Here is a 17,582-nt window from a genome sequence, read left to right as displayed (position 1 = left end):
GTCACCAGAACTCAATTCTATAGAGCACCTTTGGAATATGGTGGAATGGGAGATAAGCATCATGGATGTGCAGCTGACAAATCTGCAGCAACTGTGTGATGCTCTCATGTCAATATGGACCAAATTCTCTGAGGAATATTTCCAGTACCTTGTTAAATCTATGCTACGAAGGATTAAAGCAGTTCTGAGGGCAAAAGGGGGTCCAATTCGGTACTAGTAAGGTGGACCTAATTAGGTGGCCGTTGAGTGTGTGTGTGTGTGTGTATAAGTGTGTATATGTATGTATGTGTGTGTATATATAAATAAATATATATATATATATATATATATATATATATATATATATATATATATATATATATATATATATACCCTGTATGAGAGAGAGAGAGAGAGAGAGAGAGAATTTACTTATATATTCATCCATACATTTTAGAGCAAAATTGTCCCCTAACATTAGTAAAGTACATCCACATCACTAGATGTCAGTATACTGTAAGTCCAAACCCCTTGCTTTATCTGCCTGTCTTAAGTCATTGTTGAGTATGTAACAATCCAAATATGCTAACAACCACTTTTAGTATTTTGACCCTTAATGTCATCAAACAGAGGACTAACAATTTACCGTCTCAATGTTCAGACGATCCCGGTTAACACTGCACACTTATGAATTCAAATATGCAACTGATGTCGCCTCCAGAGAACATCGTCTGCCATTACTTGTCATAATATTAAGCCTTTAATTGGAGCTTTAACGCCAACTTCTCCCCTCTCTGTATTTTCACAGCCTTTAAACCCAGCTGAGACAGCGCTTTCAGGCCCATTTATATGCCAACATGAAGATTCCCACCTTTGTTCTGCTTGTGGCCCTCCATGAATTATTCACCCTGCAATGTTATTGATCCGAACTTGTTGGCTTTGTCGATGAGCAAAAGACCATAATTACAATCAAGTCACCCATAAAAATGCTTATGGCCGATTTATATGCTACTATAGCAGCAAAATTATCAAGAACAACCGCTTCTGGGTCTATGAGGACTGTATTAACAGGCCAGGCTAATTAGCAAAGGAGGTGACTCATTAGGAAGGAAAGTGCAATAAACTGCAAATTTGAAAGAAACTCTAATTAAGGAAGGAAGACAAGTGGCTGACGGATATAGGTAGCCGATATAATGGCAAACACTAAAGCACACATTTACATGATGGACAGTTTATTTTGCCCATTTACTTGCATCACAACATTTTGATGACCTGAAAATGCTAACTTTTCAAAACGAGTATTAAAGTAAAAAGTTTTGATATATACTTGTGTTTCAAATGTCTTAGGTCAGCCATTTGTTTTGCCTTACCCTACACCAGAGATGCCCAAACTAGGGCCAGTGTTGGCCCATGGTAACCTTTGATTTGGACCACCATCCCATCTGAGAAAAGAGGGAGAGGTTTGGGGCAAATGCCTTTAACTGAGATCATCATTTCTAATTTAATGTAACCTTTTGTTTGTTTCTTTCTTTCATTGTTAAGTTACAAAAAAGCAAACTGAAGTTAAATGTTTTAATTAAATGTTGTGCATAAATTAGATTTTTACAAATGTAAATATTCTCACTTGAAGACAAAGAACAGGGCGCACAAGACATCGACGAACAAATGAAAAAAATCATTATAGAATGTAAAATATATATACATTTAGTTATTAAAGTATTTTTATGTATTTTTAAATCTTAATAAATTAGGTAACTATCATGGGAACTTTAATGTAAACATTTGGTATATTTACCTTTGGCCCACCTCCCTCAATCAAGTTTGGTTTTTGGCCCTTCATATGATAAAATTTGGGCACCCCTGCCCTACACTATACAATAACACAGCACGGCAATGTGAAGCAAAAGATCTGTGACTGGTTGGCTTGGTAGTGGTGATGGGTATGCGTAGGGCTGACAACCATGAGAGCAAAGCAAGGTCTGTGGTTTAAGTGTTTAACAAGTGCTGAGTCCATGGATGAGCTCCGGATGGCTACATTTGTGTTTAAAGTTATAAGTGATAAGTGCACATTGGCTTTTAATTATTAGTTATTAGTTATTATTAATTTTGACAACATTGCCTGTGTACCATAAACTTCCAAAAACAAAAAGAGAATAAAAACGTACACGTAGTGGATGATTACACAAATTTATACAAAAAATGTTTTTAGCATAGTTCATTCACTAAACAGGTGAGATGTAGTTTGCTTTACTTTTAGTCAAATTATCTTAATCCCCACATTAACACACACACACAAGAAAAAAACCTGACAATATAAAGAATCTCGGTTTTCTCTGACGTGATGAGTGTGACAGGCATCATCTTAAAGTCTTTGTAGCTGATTGCCCATTTAAAGCTCTGCTGCACAATTCAGCTCTTGGTTGCGAGACAGCTCTCTTTTCATTCTGTTATCTCATCAAGCACTTCCTTGTCCCTTTTGCTTGATGTAGCTCTCTTCTCTCGCTCGGGCAAGCACAACGTCAAACTAAATATTTTCTACTCACTGTCAATGTCCCCAGTGTCCATGGCAAGGAGTGAACATGCAGTTTCACAAGAGCCAAATTACTCTGCTGTTAATTTAGTTGAACAAAAACACTCGCGACTAAGGAAATAGTACAATGTTAAAGGACTAGTTCACTCAAAACTCAAAAACATTTGCTTTTATATTTACTCAATTTCAGGTCATGCATGATTTAAGAAGCTTTTGTCTTGGGCAGTGTATTAAAAGCATATGCTAGCATAAATTAGCATATGCTAGCATGACTAGCATATCACCAGCATATTTTCAGCAAGATTAGCATGTCAGTAGCATGTTAGAATTGTACACATGCATTAGAACAGCTAGTCACAGTTTATGGGGAAGTTGCTAGGGTGCTGAAATTGGTTGTTAAGGTGTGGCTAGTAAGTTTAAAGGTCATCGGTAATTGGCTACTCTAAATGAGGCTCTAGTCTGTAGGGCAGTCTGATGCAGTTATGAGCTCACAAAGTTTGATTCAATGTTCAGTCAATAACAGTCTTTTACAATGGAAGTATATGGAGCAGTTGCTAAGGAGTTAAAACTGGTTGCTAGGGTGTGGCTAGGCTGAAACCATGACTATTTGTGATTCATAAAATGCAATAAAATAAAATGTAACTAGCATGATTTAAGCATGTTGTTATCGTGATTTTAGCATGAATCAACATGTTTCTACCATGAATTAGCATGTTGTTAGCATGAATTAGCATATGTTAGCATGTGCTAGCATGACTAGCATGTCACTAGCATTTTTCCAGCAAGATTAGCATATTAGAATTATTAGCATGCATTAGAACAGCTAGTCAGTCTGTTGGGCAGTTGTTAGGGTGCTGAAATTGGTTGTTAGGGTGTGGCTAGTAAGTTTAAAGGTCATCAGTGATTGACTACTCTAAATGAGGCTAGACTCTAGTCTGTAGGACAGTCTGATGCAGAGTTATGAGCTCACAAAGTTTGATCCAATGTTAAGTCAATAACAGTCTTTTACATTAGTCTGTAGGACACTAGGGTACTGACATTGTTGTCAGGGAGTGGCAAGTAAGTTTAAAGGTAATAAGTAATTGGCTACTCACTAGACTAAAATGAGGCTAGACTCTAGTCTGTAGGACAGTCTGATAGAGTTATGAGCTCACAAAGGTTGATCCAATCTTAAGTCAATAACAGTTTTATACAATAGAAGTCTAGAGGACAGTTGCTAAGGTGCTGAAGTTGATTGTTAGCTAGTGGCTTGGCTGCAGCTATGATTATTTGTGAATCATAAAGTGCAAGCCAATGGCATTTTAATAGTAAAACAAACAAACAAACAAACAAACAAACAAACAAACAAACAAACAAACCACAAAAAAACATCACCTTACATATCTAACTATATTAGACGATACACAGAGGTCTTTTGAGGCAAAATGTTTCTCGTTTTATTTAAAAAGGCCTCAATGTTTCGTCAGGAACCACAGGTATACATTTTATTTTGCCTGTATGTGTGTCTCTGTGTTTTTATTTTTGGTTTTGTTTTTTTTTTGGACTCTTTGTGACTTTTAACTCTGATCTTGTGAATCACAAAGGACCAAGCTATCAGCTAAAATTGAATAGAAAAAACAATAGCCCACATCTTGGACAGCCTGAAGGTGGGTAAATTAACAGTCAATTTTCAGTTTTGGATGATCTCTTTCTTTAAAGACAAAAAAAAGACTCTAGCATATGGCTGATATCAGTGTGCAGTCTACACTTCAGTGAGGGATCATAAAACCCATAATTTAGTGAGAATGATTAAAGAACAGTCATATTTTATTAAAGAGAGGGATAATTTACCATCTCAGCACTGCACTGAATAAGACATACTCGACTGCTGCTAAAACCAACAGAGTGGCTTCCTTCAATATTCATATGTAATCTCTAAAGAGGCCACATCATGCAATATTAAGCTGTCCTTGATCTTTGACTTAAAAAAATGATATGTATATTAAAATGTAAACATGCGTTAATTGTTAGAGCTGTCTAGACTTCTAATATCCTGTTATTAGAGAAAAGCTATATTTATTTTACCAAAAACACAGTAAACTAATATCATAAAAACAGCTAAATATTATTATTATTGAAAACAACTTTTTAATATGTAAATACATTTTAAAATTGAATTAGTTCTCATGACATTTTAATTAAGCTAGTTACCAATATATAAAACAAAAACTTTGGTAAAAATGACATAACTTTACCATCACTTTGTTAGGTACGCCAGGTTGGACCCTCTTTTGCCTTTATGTTTACTGCTTTATTCCTTTATGACAGTTTCAACAAGGCACTGGAAACATTCCTCAGAGATTTTGGTCCATAATGACATGATTGTATCACACAGTTGCTGCAGATTTCTCAGCTGCACATCCATAATGCGAATCTCCCGTTCCACCACATCCCAAATGTGCTCTATTGAATTGAGATCTGGTGATTATGCAGGCCATTTGAGTACAGTGAATTTATTGTCATGCTCAAGAAACCAGTTTGAGATGATTCGAGCTTTATGAAATGGCACTTTATCCTGCTGGAAGCAGCCATCAGAAGATGGGTACACTGTGGTCATAAAGGGATAGACATGGTCAGCAACAATACTCAGGTGGCATTGACACGATGCACAATTGGTACTAATGGGCCCAAAGCGTGCCAATAAATATTTCCAACACTATTACACCAACACCACCAGCCTGAACCGTTGATTAAAGGAAGAATGGGTTCATGCATTCATGCTGTCGACACTATGTTTTTGACCAGTCTGTCTGGCAACAACAACCATACCACATTCAAAGTCCCTTAAATCACCTTTCTACCCCATTCTGATGCTCAGTTTTAACTGCAGCAGATCGTCATGTAATTGGCTGATTAGAATTCTGAGTTAACAAGCAGTTGGACTGGTGTACCTAATAAAGTGGACGATAAGTGTATATACACAGTAATGTAGTGTACATAAGTGTATGCAAATGTCAAACTTTAAAATGTATAAAAGAATTAAAAGAAAACAAAATATATATATATATATTCTACAGTACTTAACTCTCTTACAAGTTACCTCATTACACAATATAAAAGCAGGTATGATATCATAAATGACTTGACCAAAAAACCTTAGTCAAAAAAAGCATGCATTGCCATTATTGGGTAGTAAATGCAATGCCAATGTTAACAGACTCACAAGAGCCATTACACCAGGAAAAAAAACATGTTTCAGCTGCAGAAGTGGCAAAAATGCTGCATATAAGTAATCAGAGTGCAGAGTTATTGATTTCCTCTTCAAAAAGGGGTTATTATCTCGTCTGCGGCATCAATTCCATTGACTGACACAGTGAAGCTGGAAAAGGACTGCTCACCTGATGGGCGTCCAGATCAATGATGGTGGCACTGGCAACTCCCTCAACCCTCTCAAAGAGAAACTGCAGAGCCAAACACACAAGGGAGGCGGTTAGCTTGTGCATGACAGAGGAACAAATTGCATAGAGGTTTGTGGATCTCATGACATAGCAACAATCTCAGAGTGGAATGAATGTAAGGGTGGGAAAAAAAGAGAGAAATCAATGAATTTCAGGGAAAATAAATGGTACATGGATACAGAACATGATATTTGTCGCCATTAGTCAGCAAAAGGATAAACTGTAAAGCTGGATTGTTTTGGGGGAGAAATTTTACATGAATATCCCAAATAGAAAGGTTTAATGGTGTATTTATGGAAGTAATCTTTAGTTTGACAGATTAAAAGTGCATTACTTTTTACTGTGTGACCATTGGGCAGCTGGACTTCCTCGCCAGTTTAGATACTGTAAAAATCTGCATCTCAACGTCAAAAGGCCAGAACACGCCAAGCCATTATTGGGCCATCTGTGAACATTTGTCAGGCTAGTTTGTTTGATGTGTTCCACAGGGTGCTACTGGTTTTGCTCACGTCAAATAGAGTTTGCCTGATTCAGCATGTAGAATCAATGTTGCCCATCGGTGAAAGAGTGTTCTGATTGGCTGTTCAGCTACAAATCAGATTGCGAGAACAAAAGCTGAAGTGATGAGCTAAGCAAATGACAAATATCAAAAGGGAACTCAAAGAAAATGTCTTAAACATTTGCAAATGATATGGATTATTAGATTATTAGACATATTTGCACAGGTGCATCCCCTGTGCTGAGTAAGAAGTTCTGGGAAAATGGTAAGTAAACTAGGGATGGTTGACGTGAAACTGATGTTTCGACATGGTATCGAGATCCCGAACTGCAGAGGTTTCGAAACACTGTTCCAAAACATTTTGAAACACCCAGGTTGCATGACTTGTGATTTAAAGGCTCAGCAACTACACAAGCATTCCAAGACCTGGCGAACACGTGTTTGATAGACAGGGTCGGAAATAAAACCACAATCTAGTGGACTGTAGTCTAGTGGACCGTGTGTGGGCATAATGCAACAGTGCTGCGGGTGACCTAAGTTTGAATCCAGGCTTGTACAAGCATTCAGAAATTGTGACTTCATGTGTTTTATGGATGCAGATTATTTTAAAATGATCAAAAACAACACATATTTATTCCCTAAAGAGTTCATTTGGATGTCAGATTTATGTTAAAACAAAACACACAAGAACGGAGCAATAAAATAACAAACTTTAAATGACTATAATTGTTTCAATTTTGAATATAAACCTAATAATATTAATAATAATAATAATAATAATAATAATAATTCCTTACATTTCTATAGTGCTTTTCTGTACACTCAAAGCGCTTAACATATTTTTTGGGGGAATCTCCTCATCCACCACCAGTGTGCAGCATCTAAACCTTGAGCTGATGGTGAGGACACAGAGTGATGAAGCCAATTATGATATAGGGATGGTTAGGAGGCCATGATGGAAAGAGGCCAGTGGGCAAATTTGGCCTGGATGTACTCTTTCACGAAGGGAAAAAATCCTGGGAGCACTCACTGAGCAGTATAGAGTCCTCATCGATATATTGGAGCATTAGAACCCACACAGAACACAGGTTGAGCACCCCCTGCTGGCCTCACTAACACCACTTCCAGCGGCAACGTAGTTTTCCCATGTGGTCTGCTATTCAGGTACTAACCGATCGTAGCCCTACTTAGCTTTAGTGGGCAACCATGTGAGAGTTGTAGAGAGCTAGCTGCCGGCTTAATATACATCTGCATGCCAGTCAAGAGTATTAACCGCTTCACTGAATCCCTTGATGTATCAGCAAAACAACATATAATTCCTCAATTCCCAAAACTACTGGAAATACATAAAATAGCAATACTTAAAAATACCACTAGTTCACTATAGAGATGGGTTTCGAAATGTTTCGAAACCTTGACACATTTGCTTCGACTGTTTCAGTGTTTCACAAAGCCTCGCTCTGCCCACCACTAAAGAAAACAATGCTTTGTTTATGATTTGTATACATGCAGAACTAGTTCTGGATTCCCTTAGTGAAATGACAAAACAGACTACTGCCACCTGCAGGTATGAAAAGGTACATCATCTCACAAAGAAGCAGAATGTACATTCTTGTTTAGCTGGTTGTCGTTCGTTTGGTTTGTTCACGCACAGCTTTTTAGTCCAGATGGGACCTGATGCAGGTGACAACACACTCAGTTTTTGTAACTGCTTGTTTTTTGCTGTCAGATTGCTTTGTCCCAGGCTAAAGACATGTTAGACTGAAAAGTGACTAAATGCAGAGACCAAACTCACATCAGCAGTGAGAATCAAAATACTAGACTAATCTTTGCTGAGAAGCATGTTGTGCGAACAGAAAACTGGCCCAAAGTTCACTTTAGTGTAATCTGACTTTTTGGGTTCGATCGCAAACAATACGTTCGTTGTCCAGTGTGTAAAGTGTGCAAGGACTAATGTGTAAAGGATGAATAACAGTCTTGTGGGCGGATTTAGTAAACAGGGCAACTCAGAGTTCAATCCCATAAAAGAGCAGATGGAAAAGTGGCAAGTTTTGCAAGAGATCTACTGACAATTCAAGAAAACAGAAGCAACAGCTCATTTCCATAATGAGCAATGCAATCTACCAGGTGCAGCATAACTAAAATTTCAAACAAGTAGAGACGATGATAATCACTGTTTGAACGATGTCTTCTTCTGCCATACAAAAATGCTGTAAGTGAACATGAGTGGAAAAATGTCTTTCTTCTACCACAAGCTCTTTGTTCTCTGCAGTTTTTCTTCCTGCAGCATCTATATTACTGCATTTTATGCAACATTAGTTATGATGTGAGTTTATGCAAATATTCAGGGTAAAGTGAAATCAGCAAATAAAACACTTTGCAACATTTTATTTAACCATCTCCTCCGAAACATTTCACGTCTGAATGCAAAATTGCTACAAAAGGATATCCAATACCCTATTTTAAAATTTCACTGTCTTTAATAAATACAGTAGTTTTTTGTGTATTAAGGATTTTCACTATAAAATGTTAGCAAACCTGGCTCTTAATTTAATTCTTTGTTATTTTAAAAATATAACACATATTTGCATTAAAAACATAAAAACATATTTACTTAAAAAAACAATTAATTAAAATACTTATTTTTTTTTTTATGTTTCAAATTAAAGGATTAGCTCAACCAAAAATGCTAATTCTGCTATTAAATACTTACCCTCTTAAGACCTTCAGTGCATATCAAAGCACAAACCAAGCATGAAGACAAAGGAATTGTCTGTAGACCTCCAAGACAGGACTGTCTTGAGGCACAAGGCTGGGGAAGGTTACAGAAAAATTTCTGCTGCTCTGAAAGTTCCAATGAACACAGTGTCCTTCATCATTCGTAAGTGGAAGAGGTTTGGAACCACCAGGACTCTTCCTTGAGCTGGCCGGCCATCTAGCTGAGTGATCAGGGGAGAAGGGCTGTTTGAATTGAACTGTTTGGAGTGAATGCCAGGCGTTACATTTGGAAAAAACCAGACACCGCTTATCACCAGGCTAATACCATCCCTATGAAGCATGGTGGTGACAGAATCATGCTGTGGGGATGTTTTTCAGCAGCAGGAGCTGGAAGACTAGTCAGGGTAAAGTTAAAGATGAATGCAGCAATGTACAGAGACATCATGAACGAAAGCTTGCTTTAGAGTGCTCTTGACCTCAGACTGGGGTGCGACGGTTAATCTTCCAGCTGGACAATGACCCAAATCACATAGCCAAAATATCAATGGAGTGGCTTCACAACAACTTGGTGAATGTCCTTGAGTGGCCCAGCCAGAGCCCAGACCTAAATCCTATTGAATATCTCTGGAGAGATCTGAAAATGCCCATCCAACCTCATAGAGGTTGAGAGGTACTGCAAAGAGGAATGGGCAAAAATTCCCAAAGACAGGTGTGCCAAGCATGTGGCATCAAGCTCAAAAAGACTTGAGACTGTAATTGCTGCCAAAGGTGCATCAACAAAGTATTAGGCAAACTTATGCACATATGATTTTTAAGGTTTTTTATTTTTAAGAAATGTGCAACAATTTTTAAAAAATCTTTTTTTCACATTGTCATTATGGGGTATTGTGTGTAGAATTTTAAGGAAATAAATGAATTTAATCAATTTTGGAATAAGACTTTAACATAAAAAAATGTGGAAAAGTGAAGAGCTATGAACACTTTCATACAAGATTACTAAAGTCACATGAAATGCTTTTGGTTACATTTCTGGACTGAGAATCTCTTGACTCTTGTTGTCTATGGAGGATGAGGAAGATCTCATGTTTTATCTAATATATTTTTATTTGTGTTCCGATAGTGAATTAAGGTCTCAGACAATTGGAACAACATGAGGTAGAAAATTTAATAACAGAGTTTTCATTTTAGGGTGAACTGATTCATTAACTTGAATGTTATTAAGTAAATTCAGTAAGGAACCGTTAAAGGCCTGTTTACATCAAGAGGAATTCTCACACATACAATCACAACTGGACAGCATTAAATACAGGTTTTTACAAGGGATAAACATGTTGAATTCATCCACTTTTAACCACTTACTGAAGTTGACTAAAACACAATCAGATGGATTGCTTTGGTCTAACAACTCATTTGGTCAAATGTGTTCACACAGCCGAAAAAAAAACACCTACAGTACTCTCCACCTGCTGACAAAACATGCAAGAAAGAGCACCAAAACAAGTTATTTTACTGTATTGTACCAAACACTTGGGTTGCGATCAAAATCATAGTCGTTCACATCCTTTCCATTCACTTGTTTTCCCACTGTGTGCACTGTAAGCCACATGAAATGAGTTTGTTTATTAGTGCTTCTGTGAAAGTGATGTAGAACGTGACAAAACTAGAGGGTAAGATCGCAACCAAATCAAGTGCTCACAAGAGTAAATATGGAGCCAGAAAATATGAAGCCAGAGTTTTGTCACTTATTTTTATAGTACTTTATACCATATAATTAAGCTTTGCACAATCTACCTGGAAACAAAGGCATTGTAGGGTTGTCAATTAATAGTACAATTAATAGCTGGAACGATCCGAGTTATAACTTCTTGAATGGCCATAGCAGTTATTCTGATGGTTCATATAAGACTGTATCAAGTTTAATTTTGTCATGTCATATTTACATTCAAAGCTTCTATTGAAATTTAAGAATCAAGTTTTGAATGCCTGAATCATATTTCATCCTTTTTGTAATATAACTTAATAGTGTACAGTACAATTTACTAGACTGCACTCAAATGTGTGTATGTTAGAGCAATGTCAGATTGAAATGTACAAACATTTATGAAAAGTCAAGATACTATAGTTATATTGTTTGTTTTTAACAAAGATTTTAATTGACAAAATAAAAAAAAATGGTCTGGCTGCCTCTAAAGTTCTAGTGTTAAAAGAACATGGTCAATCAAAGTTGACTCTAAAAAGTATTACATATTATTTGAATTACTATTTATTTTTGCATGGTATTACACCAAGTTTGTATTATAGGCAGGATTTGTATTGATCAGCCCTTCAATAGCCATAACGAATGTTTGACTGGACTTGATAATAAGAAAATTAATGAATAAGTTAATTGTTATTATCAAGACATATTTAATAATAATTAAAAGAAATCTCTAAACCTGAACTTATATTGACAAACTATTTATAATATGCATATATCAAGTTATAATTTACAAGTGTGAACACAAAATGTGGCAGTTTAGGGGTTAACTTTCCACAAAATTCATGAACAGTTCCCTATTAAATCCATATTAAAGCTCACAAAAATACAGAATATCTAAAACTACAGCAGAAAAAACTGCTCTTTTTGAATTACAGGAAATTTCTGTAATTTAACATCTAATATTCTAAGTTTTTTACGGCAACTGGGGCTGCAGAAAAACAAAGGATGTTAAATTACAGAAATGTCCTGTATTGTTTTTGAATTTCTTTACATGTCTGTACTTTAATCTCCATTATTTTACAGTTAATTTTTGTAATTTAACAGATGTTATTTTAAGTTTCTTTACCAGCACCCCAGCTCTCGAAAAAAAGTAAAATAATGGATTGAGAATAGTTGAATATTACTTTGTATTTGAATACATTAACTTTTACACAGTAATTTTGCTGTTCCAAAATGTCTTCTTCCAGCTCCATTTTTGATTGCAGTGTTTTTGTACAAACATCTCACCTTGATAGCAAGTGTGATATCAGCATAGGCACAAAAACCTCCTCCTTTGTCACTTGAGCAGTGATGGAAGCCTCCTCCTGTATAAAAAGAAAGGCAAGATACTGCAGGTAAAAAAATAATAGTAATAACAACTTTTTAATCACCATGTTTAACCATGATTGACAATTTTGACCATTTGACTGATTACATTTTCTGTATCAATAATTTTCTATTTTATATAAGTTTTCTAAATGCTTTTTAATTATGCAAATAATTGTACATGCTCAATAAGCATACATTTATTTTCCTAAAAAAATGAATCAATCATTTTTAGACATATTTGAGCATATTCAAGTTTATCTTCTAATTTTTATTGTATATAAACGTCATTTATAAATTAATAAAACAAATCACATTCATTAAGTTATTAATATTACTATTAATAATAATAACAAAAACAAAAATAATGATGATAATAATAATTGTAGTACTAAAAAATTACAGTAATAAAATAATATAATATTATATACATTAAATTTATATATTAATTCAAATCAAATTATATATGAACAAAAGAACAAAAATCACTTTATGAAAGTTGAAGTGCATGAAAAAAATTTAGGTCTTAATTTTTTGGTGTGTGCATTGAAACAGCTTGACTTACAGAATGATGCATAAATAAAACATGGCGCCTGTTTTCCAGAACACCTAAAGATTTCCATTTGAATACCCTCAAAAATTGGAAGATTGAGAGACTAGCTTTTAATTAGGATCACACTTATACATTCAGGCAACAGATCCAATCTGTCCTCTCATGACCCGCCACATTTAGCCTCATTAAATGACTTTGCACTCCGGAAGCGCCTCTACGGGAGCGGGCCGGTTGCTGATTAGCATTTATTGCTTATTCACACGACCCTGCTTGCTGATTCACACCTTTCAATTACTGAGCAACACCCTCCGAGGAACAACGCGTGCATTCGAATGAACAGTCGTCCGTTGTCTATTATGTTTAGCAATGCAGAGGCAAAGAGCAGCACTGTTTCTTAGCGGCATGAAGGAAATGGCTGAGCTGGCAGGAGTTATGCTTTTTTCACATACATTTGTTTTTTTTTAGAAATGAAGACTGGAATAGAATTGTGAATGCATCAATATAAGCCTATTTGGGACTTTTTTATTATAAGCACATGGAAAATCCAGATATAATTTAATATTAACTGTTCCTTTCCCATTTACTATTAATTATTTATTATTATTTTCTTTTACCAGTGATTCTGAAACGAATACCAACAGTGCAAAGCCATCACACTGGTAATAAATAAAATAAAATAAAATAAAAATAGTAATATATTCAAATTTTAAATGTTCCAATTGTCATTCTTTTCTTAATTGATTCATTTATTTTTCACTTTCATTCTTTATTTTTGTCTATATAATTTTATAAAATACATATAATTGATATAATTTTTTAAAATAAAATAATCAATATTTGGAGAATGCTTGAAAAAAAAAAAACTAATACAACCAAAAACTAATTTTACCTTAAATTTTTTATACCACTGGTGAAATGAAATTAATTATAAAATTTTTTTTCTATTGTATGCAGCTAGTCAATATTCAATTATTGTATTAATTTGTTTTTATTGTCTGTTTCATTTATTTAAATTATAGGTATACACTGTAGCAGTACAAGACCAACCCTCCAGTGGTACAAAACAATTAAAACAAAATAAAATAAAATAAATATAGTACTGGATTCAATTATTAAATCTTCCATTTGTTGAAATCTTTTTGAATGTTTTCCATGTTGCATTTTCTGTTTCGTTGCTCTTGCTGGTTGATTTGAATAAAATATTAATAATGAGTAAATTTATATGCACTCTGCTCCTTGAATTGATTGAAATGATTGTAGACTTAAAACTTTTGATTTCCATTTTTTCTTCCATTTTTTTAACATTTGATTTTGAATATTTTGTCTCTATGCAATTTTTATAAAATAATTTCTATTTGGAGAATGCTTGGGGAAAAACTGATACAAACTAAAATTAATTCAACTTTAATTTCTTTATACCTAAAAAAAAAAAAAAAACTCATCAAATGAACTCAATTTAATTGAGGGCTGGAATTCCATCCAAAAATAAATTTACATTTCTAAAAAAAAAAATATATATATATATATATATATATATATATATATATATATATATATATATATATATATATATATATATATATATATATATATATATATATATATATATATATATATTACACAATTAAATGCAATTGAGTTGGTCCAACATGATTTTTATCAAATAAAAGTTTAATATATTTGTATTTTTATTTAAGTTCAACTCAAAGGTCTAATAATATAATGCATGTCTTTTATGTATAATACATTTCGAAGTCTCTTATTTTTATTTTAAGTCATCCTAAAGTAACAAACTACAAATCCCTAATTCAGGTAGTTGGAACAACACAATTCCATCATGTTGTCCCAACACAAAAGACTTAAGTTAAATTAATGGTATACAAATTTAAGTGGACTGAACATAACACAAAGAAATTGGTCAAAGGAATTACAAGACTTGTGTTGTTTAAGCTCATTTTAAACAAACAGCAGTAATATTTTTTTTGAGTGCATTGGTGAAATGAAAGTAAATGAAATTTAGATTTATATTCAACTACTCAATATTTAAATGATTTAATAATTTTATTTGCTATAGTTCACTTTTTAATTTTTTTAATTTGGTAATAATTCCATCAGTACAGGACAGAAAATCAAATAAAATGTAATATAATTTTATTAAATATTAAATATTTTATTTAGTACTTTTATTTAATAACTCATTTAATTTTCAGTTCCAAATTCACTGTGTCTTGTTTCATGTTTAATTTCTAATTTCTTATCTGCACTTTTAAACAACAACAACAAACAACAACAAAAAACATTACAATCCTTAAGCTTCCACTTAAAGAGATGCCAACAAGTTCAACACCAAACACATTACCGTGAACTTGCAGCAGCTACGCAGTGATATGAGAATATTTCTACTTTATCACTACTTTAAATGATCAATAGCTCGTCTGAGATGAAATCAAATATGCAGGGAGCAAAGCAAATCCATAAGCCTCACTAAGATGCACTTATTCTCTCTGCAATAGTTTTCCCAGTGATGACTGAGAGCATTAAAATGAGAACTCACCAACATTTATTGCCCATCCTCGATCTATTGCCAGCTTTCCGGCCTAGGTTTAAAAAAAAGAAGAAGACAACAAACAGACAGAGAACACTTTAGTTTCATGATCTCATTTTCCAGCTGGCATTTCCCCCCTTTTCGGTCATCAATAAATAAACAGAAAAGCAGATATCTGTTCATGCGCCGAATAAATCAAAAGCAGGGTAACTTGGCACTAAAGCTGAGGGAGGATTCAACATTGTGCTTCTTTCATCTCTGATTACAAATCCTTTCAACTCTACACAAAAAGTTACATGCATATGTAGTCTACTAATGGCTTAGGATGGGTTTTGTGCAGCTTTATGTGCCTTTCTAATATTTAAACACACTTTTTTAGTCATTTAGTTTGATCCTTTCCTCATATTTTCCTTCCCTTATTCGCTTATCTGCCTTCCATCTTAGTTTTGCTTCCTTTCTGTTATTATCTCCCATGAACATATAGGAAAAATATAATCTCAAACACATTTAATGGCAGTGGAATAACCGGAAATGGCTTTAAAATGGTGTTTCCATCACAGCAATGACTATCCATTTGTCTATCGCATATAAGACCATCTTCCAAGAAAGGAGAATTCCAATGAGGTTTGCAATAAAAAGAAAACTTGATGGCGCTTTGTTGAAATAATAATCAGCTTTTCACCCCACTTTCAAAGTCAGACTAGATCGCGTTTTCTTTTATCATATCTTCATGTCAAAAGTAATCAAACTGCCTTGACGAGAAGCTCTCAGTACTCAGTACAGTATTTGGTATCGTTGGGGGATTTTCCACATAATAAATAAATATTTAAATTGTATGTGATGTTTATTCTTTAAAGACTAGTAAAGAAAACATCACGGTTTTGATGAAATGAAATATGGAATGATAAATTATGAATTGAATAAATAAAATAACGGTATCTGTGGAAGATTTTCCATAAATAAATATTTAAAATGTATGTGCTGTTTATTTTTCAAAGACTCCTAAAGAAAACATCACGGTTTCTATAAAAGGTAAAATAAAATCAGATAAAAAAAAATAAAATAAAACAAAATAAAACTATCAGTGGATGATTTTTCATAAATAAATATTTAAATTTTATGAGCTGTTTATTCTCAAAAGACTCCTATATAAAACATTATGGTTTCTATATAAAATAAATAAATAAATAAATAAATAAATAAATAAATAAATAAATAAATAAATAAAATTACATTAAAAAATAAAATAGAAATAAAATGGTATCTTTGGAAATTTTCACAAATAAATATTTAAATTGTATGACATGTTTATTCTTAAAAGACTTCTGCAGAAAACATCACAGTTAATAAAATAAAATAAAAAAAAATAAAATAAAAATCAATCAGTGGAGAATTTTCTAAAATAATTGGACATCCCTGCTTCAGTCTTCAAGATCCTGTCACAAGATCCTTCACAATCATATGCAATCTAATTTGACGATCAAGAAACATATCTATGATAAAACAGTTGTGTTGCTTCATATTTAAACATTATATTTTCTTTCAAATAAATGCTGTTATTTAGTTTTTAAAATGTTTTTAATTCTAAAATAATGAGAGCTATTTTATTGTTTCTCATGTATCGTAGTTGAGAATCATAATTAACTTAATCATAGTAATTTGAAATATCGGACTAATTTATATTGAAGTAAAAAAACTAGCCCCAAAATCTTAGATATTTTTCTTTGAAAAATTTAACTATGTCCTTTAGTAGCACTTTTTGGACTTAATCCTACAAAAGTGTCACTGTTATCTTTGCAGTCAAATGAATAGGGTATATGCTGAAGTATGTGGAAGGACTTTTAATTAGTCAGAAACCTGGGTCAAACGCTTCCGGTGAACTGTATGCCATTACAAAACCGATTTGAAAAGATTGTACAAGAAGCACTGCATTAAATAACAATTTCCCTGCCATATCTTTAAAATATGAACATTTATTTTACCCCAGTATATTTAATAGAGCTTCTAAACCAGCCTGCCGATCCTGACGAGCGTGTGGAAGTAAACGTTTTTTTTTTTTTTTTTGTCTCGTTTTACACTTGAGTAACTAAATGAATGCCAAGGTTTATTTATTTATTTATTTAGTTATTTAACTGATTGTATCTTAATTACATTACAACATTGATGCTGTAAAAACAACCATATAAAATAAAAAAATAAAATAAAAAAGTCACATTAACCATTCAACGGAAGTTTATCAGTATGAAGAAACTCTGGA

The 17,582-nt window shown here is 33.6% G+C and overlaps 1 protein-coding gene across 8 annotated transcripts in view; it reads right to left on the bottom strand.

Annotated features, from left to right (window-relative positions):
* hdac11 (histone deacetylase 11) overlaps window positions 1-17,582 on the bottom strand; it is a 56,268-nt gene that overhangs the window by 14,597 nt on the left and 24,089 nt on the right. For 4 of the 8 annotated variants that reach the window (XM_021479591.3, XM_073915756.1, XM_073915757.1 and 1 more), the window contains 3 exon segments: window positions 15,335-15,377; window positions 12,150-12,226; window positions 5,887-5,949 (listed from right to left, as the gene is read on the bottom strand). In XM_021479591.3, coding sequence (XP_021335266.2) covers window positions 5,887-5,949; window positions 12,150-12,226; window positions 15,335-15,377 — 183 coding nt within the window. 8 annotated transcript variants of the gene reach the window in all.

The sequence above is a fragment of the Danio rerio genome, chromosome 11 (assembly GCF_049306965.1).
Source record: "Danio rerio strain Tuebingen ecotype United States chromosome 11, GRCz12tu, whole genome shotgun sequence".
Taxonomy (NCBI): Eukaryota; Metazoa; Chordata; class Actinopteri; order Cypriniformes; family Danionidae; genus Danio; species Danio rerio.
The sequence above is the reverse complement of the archived record's forward strand: the minus strand, read 5'-3'. Positions and strand labels throughout refer to the sequence as shown.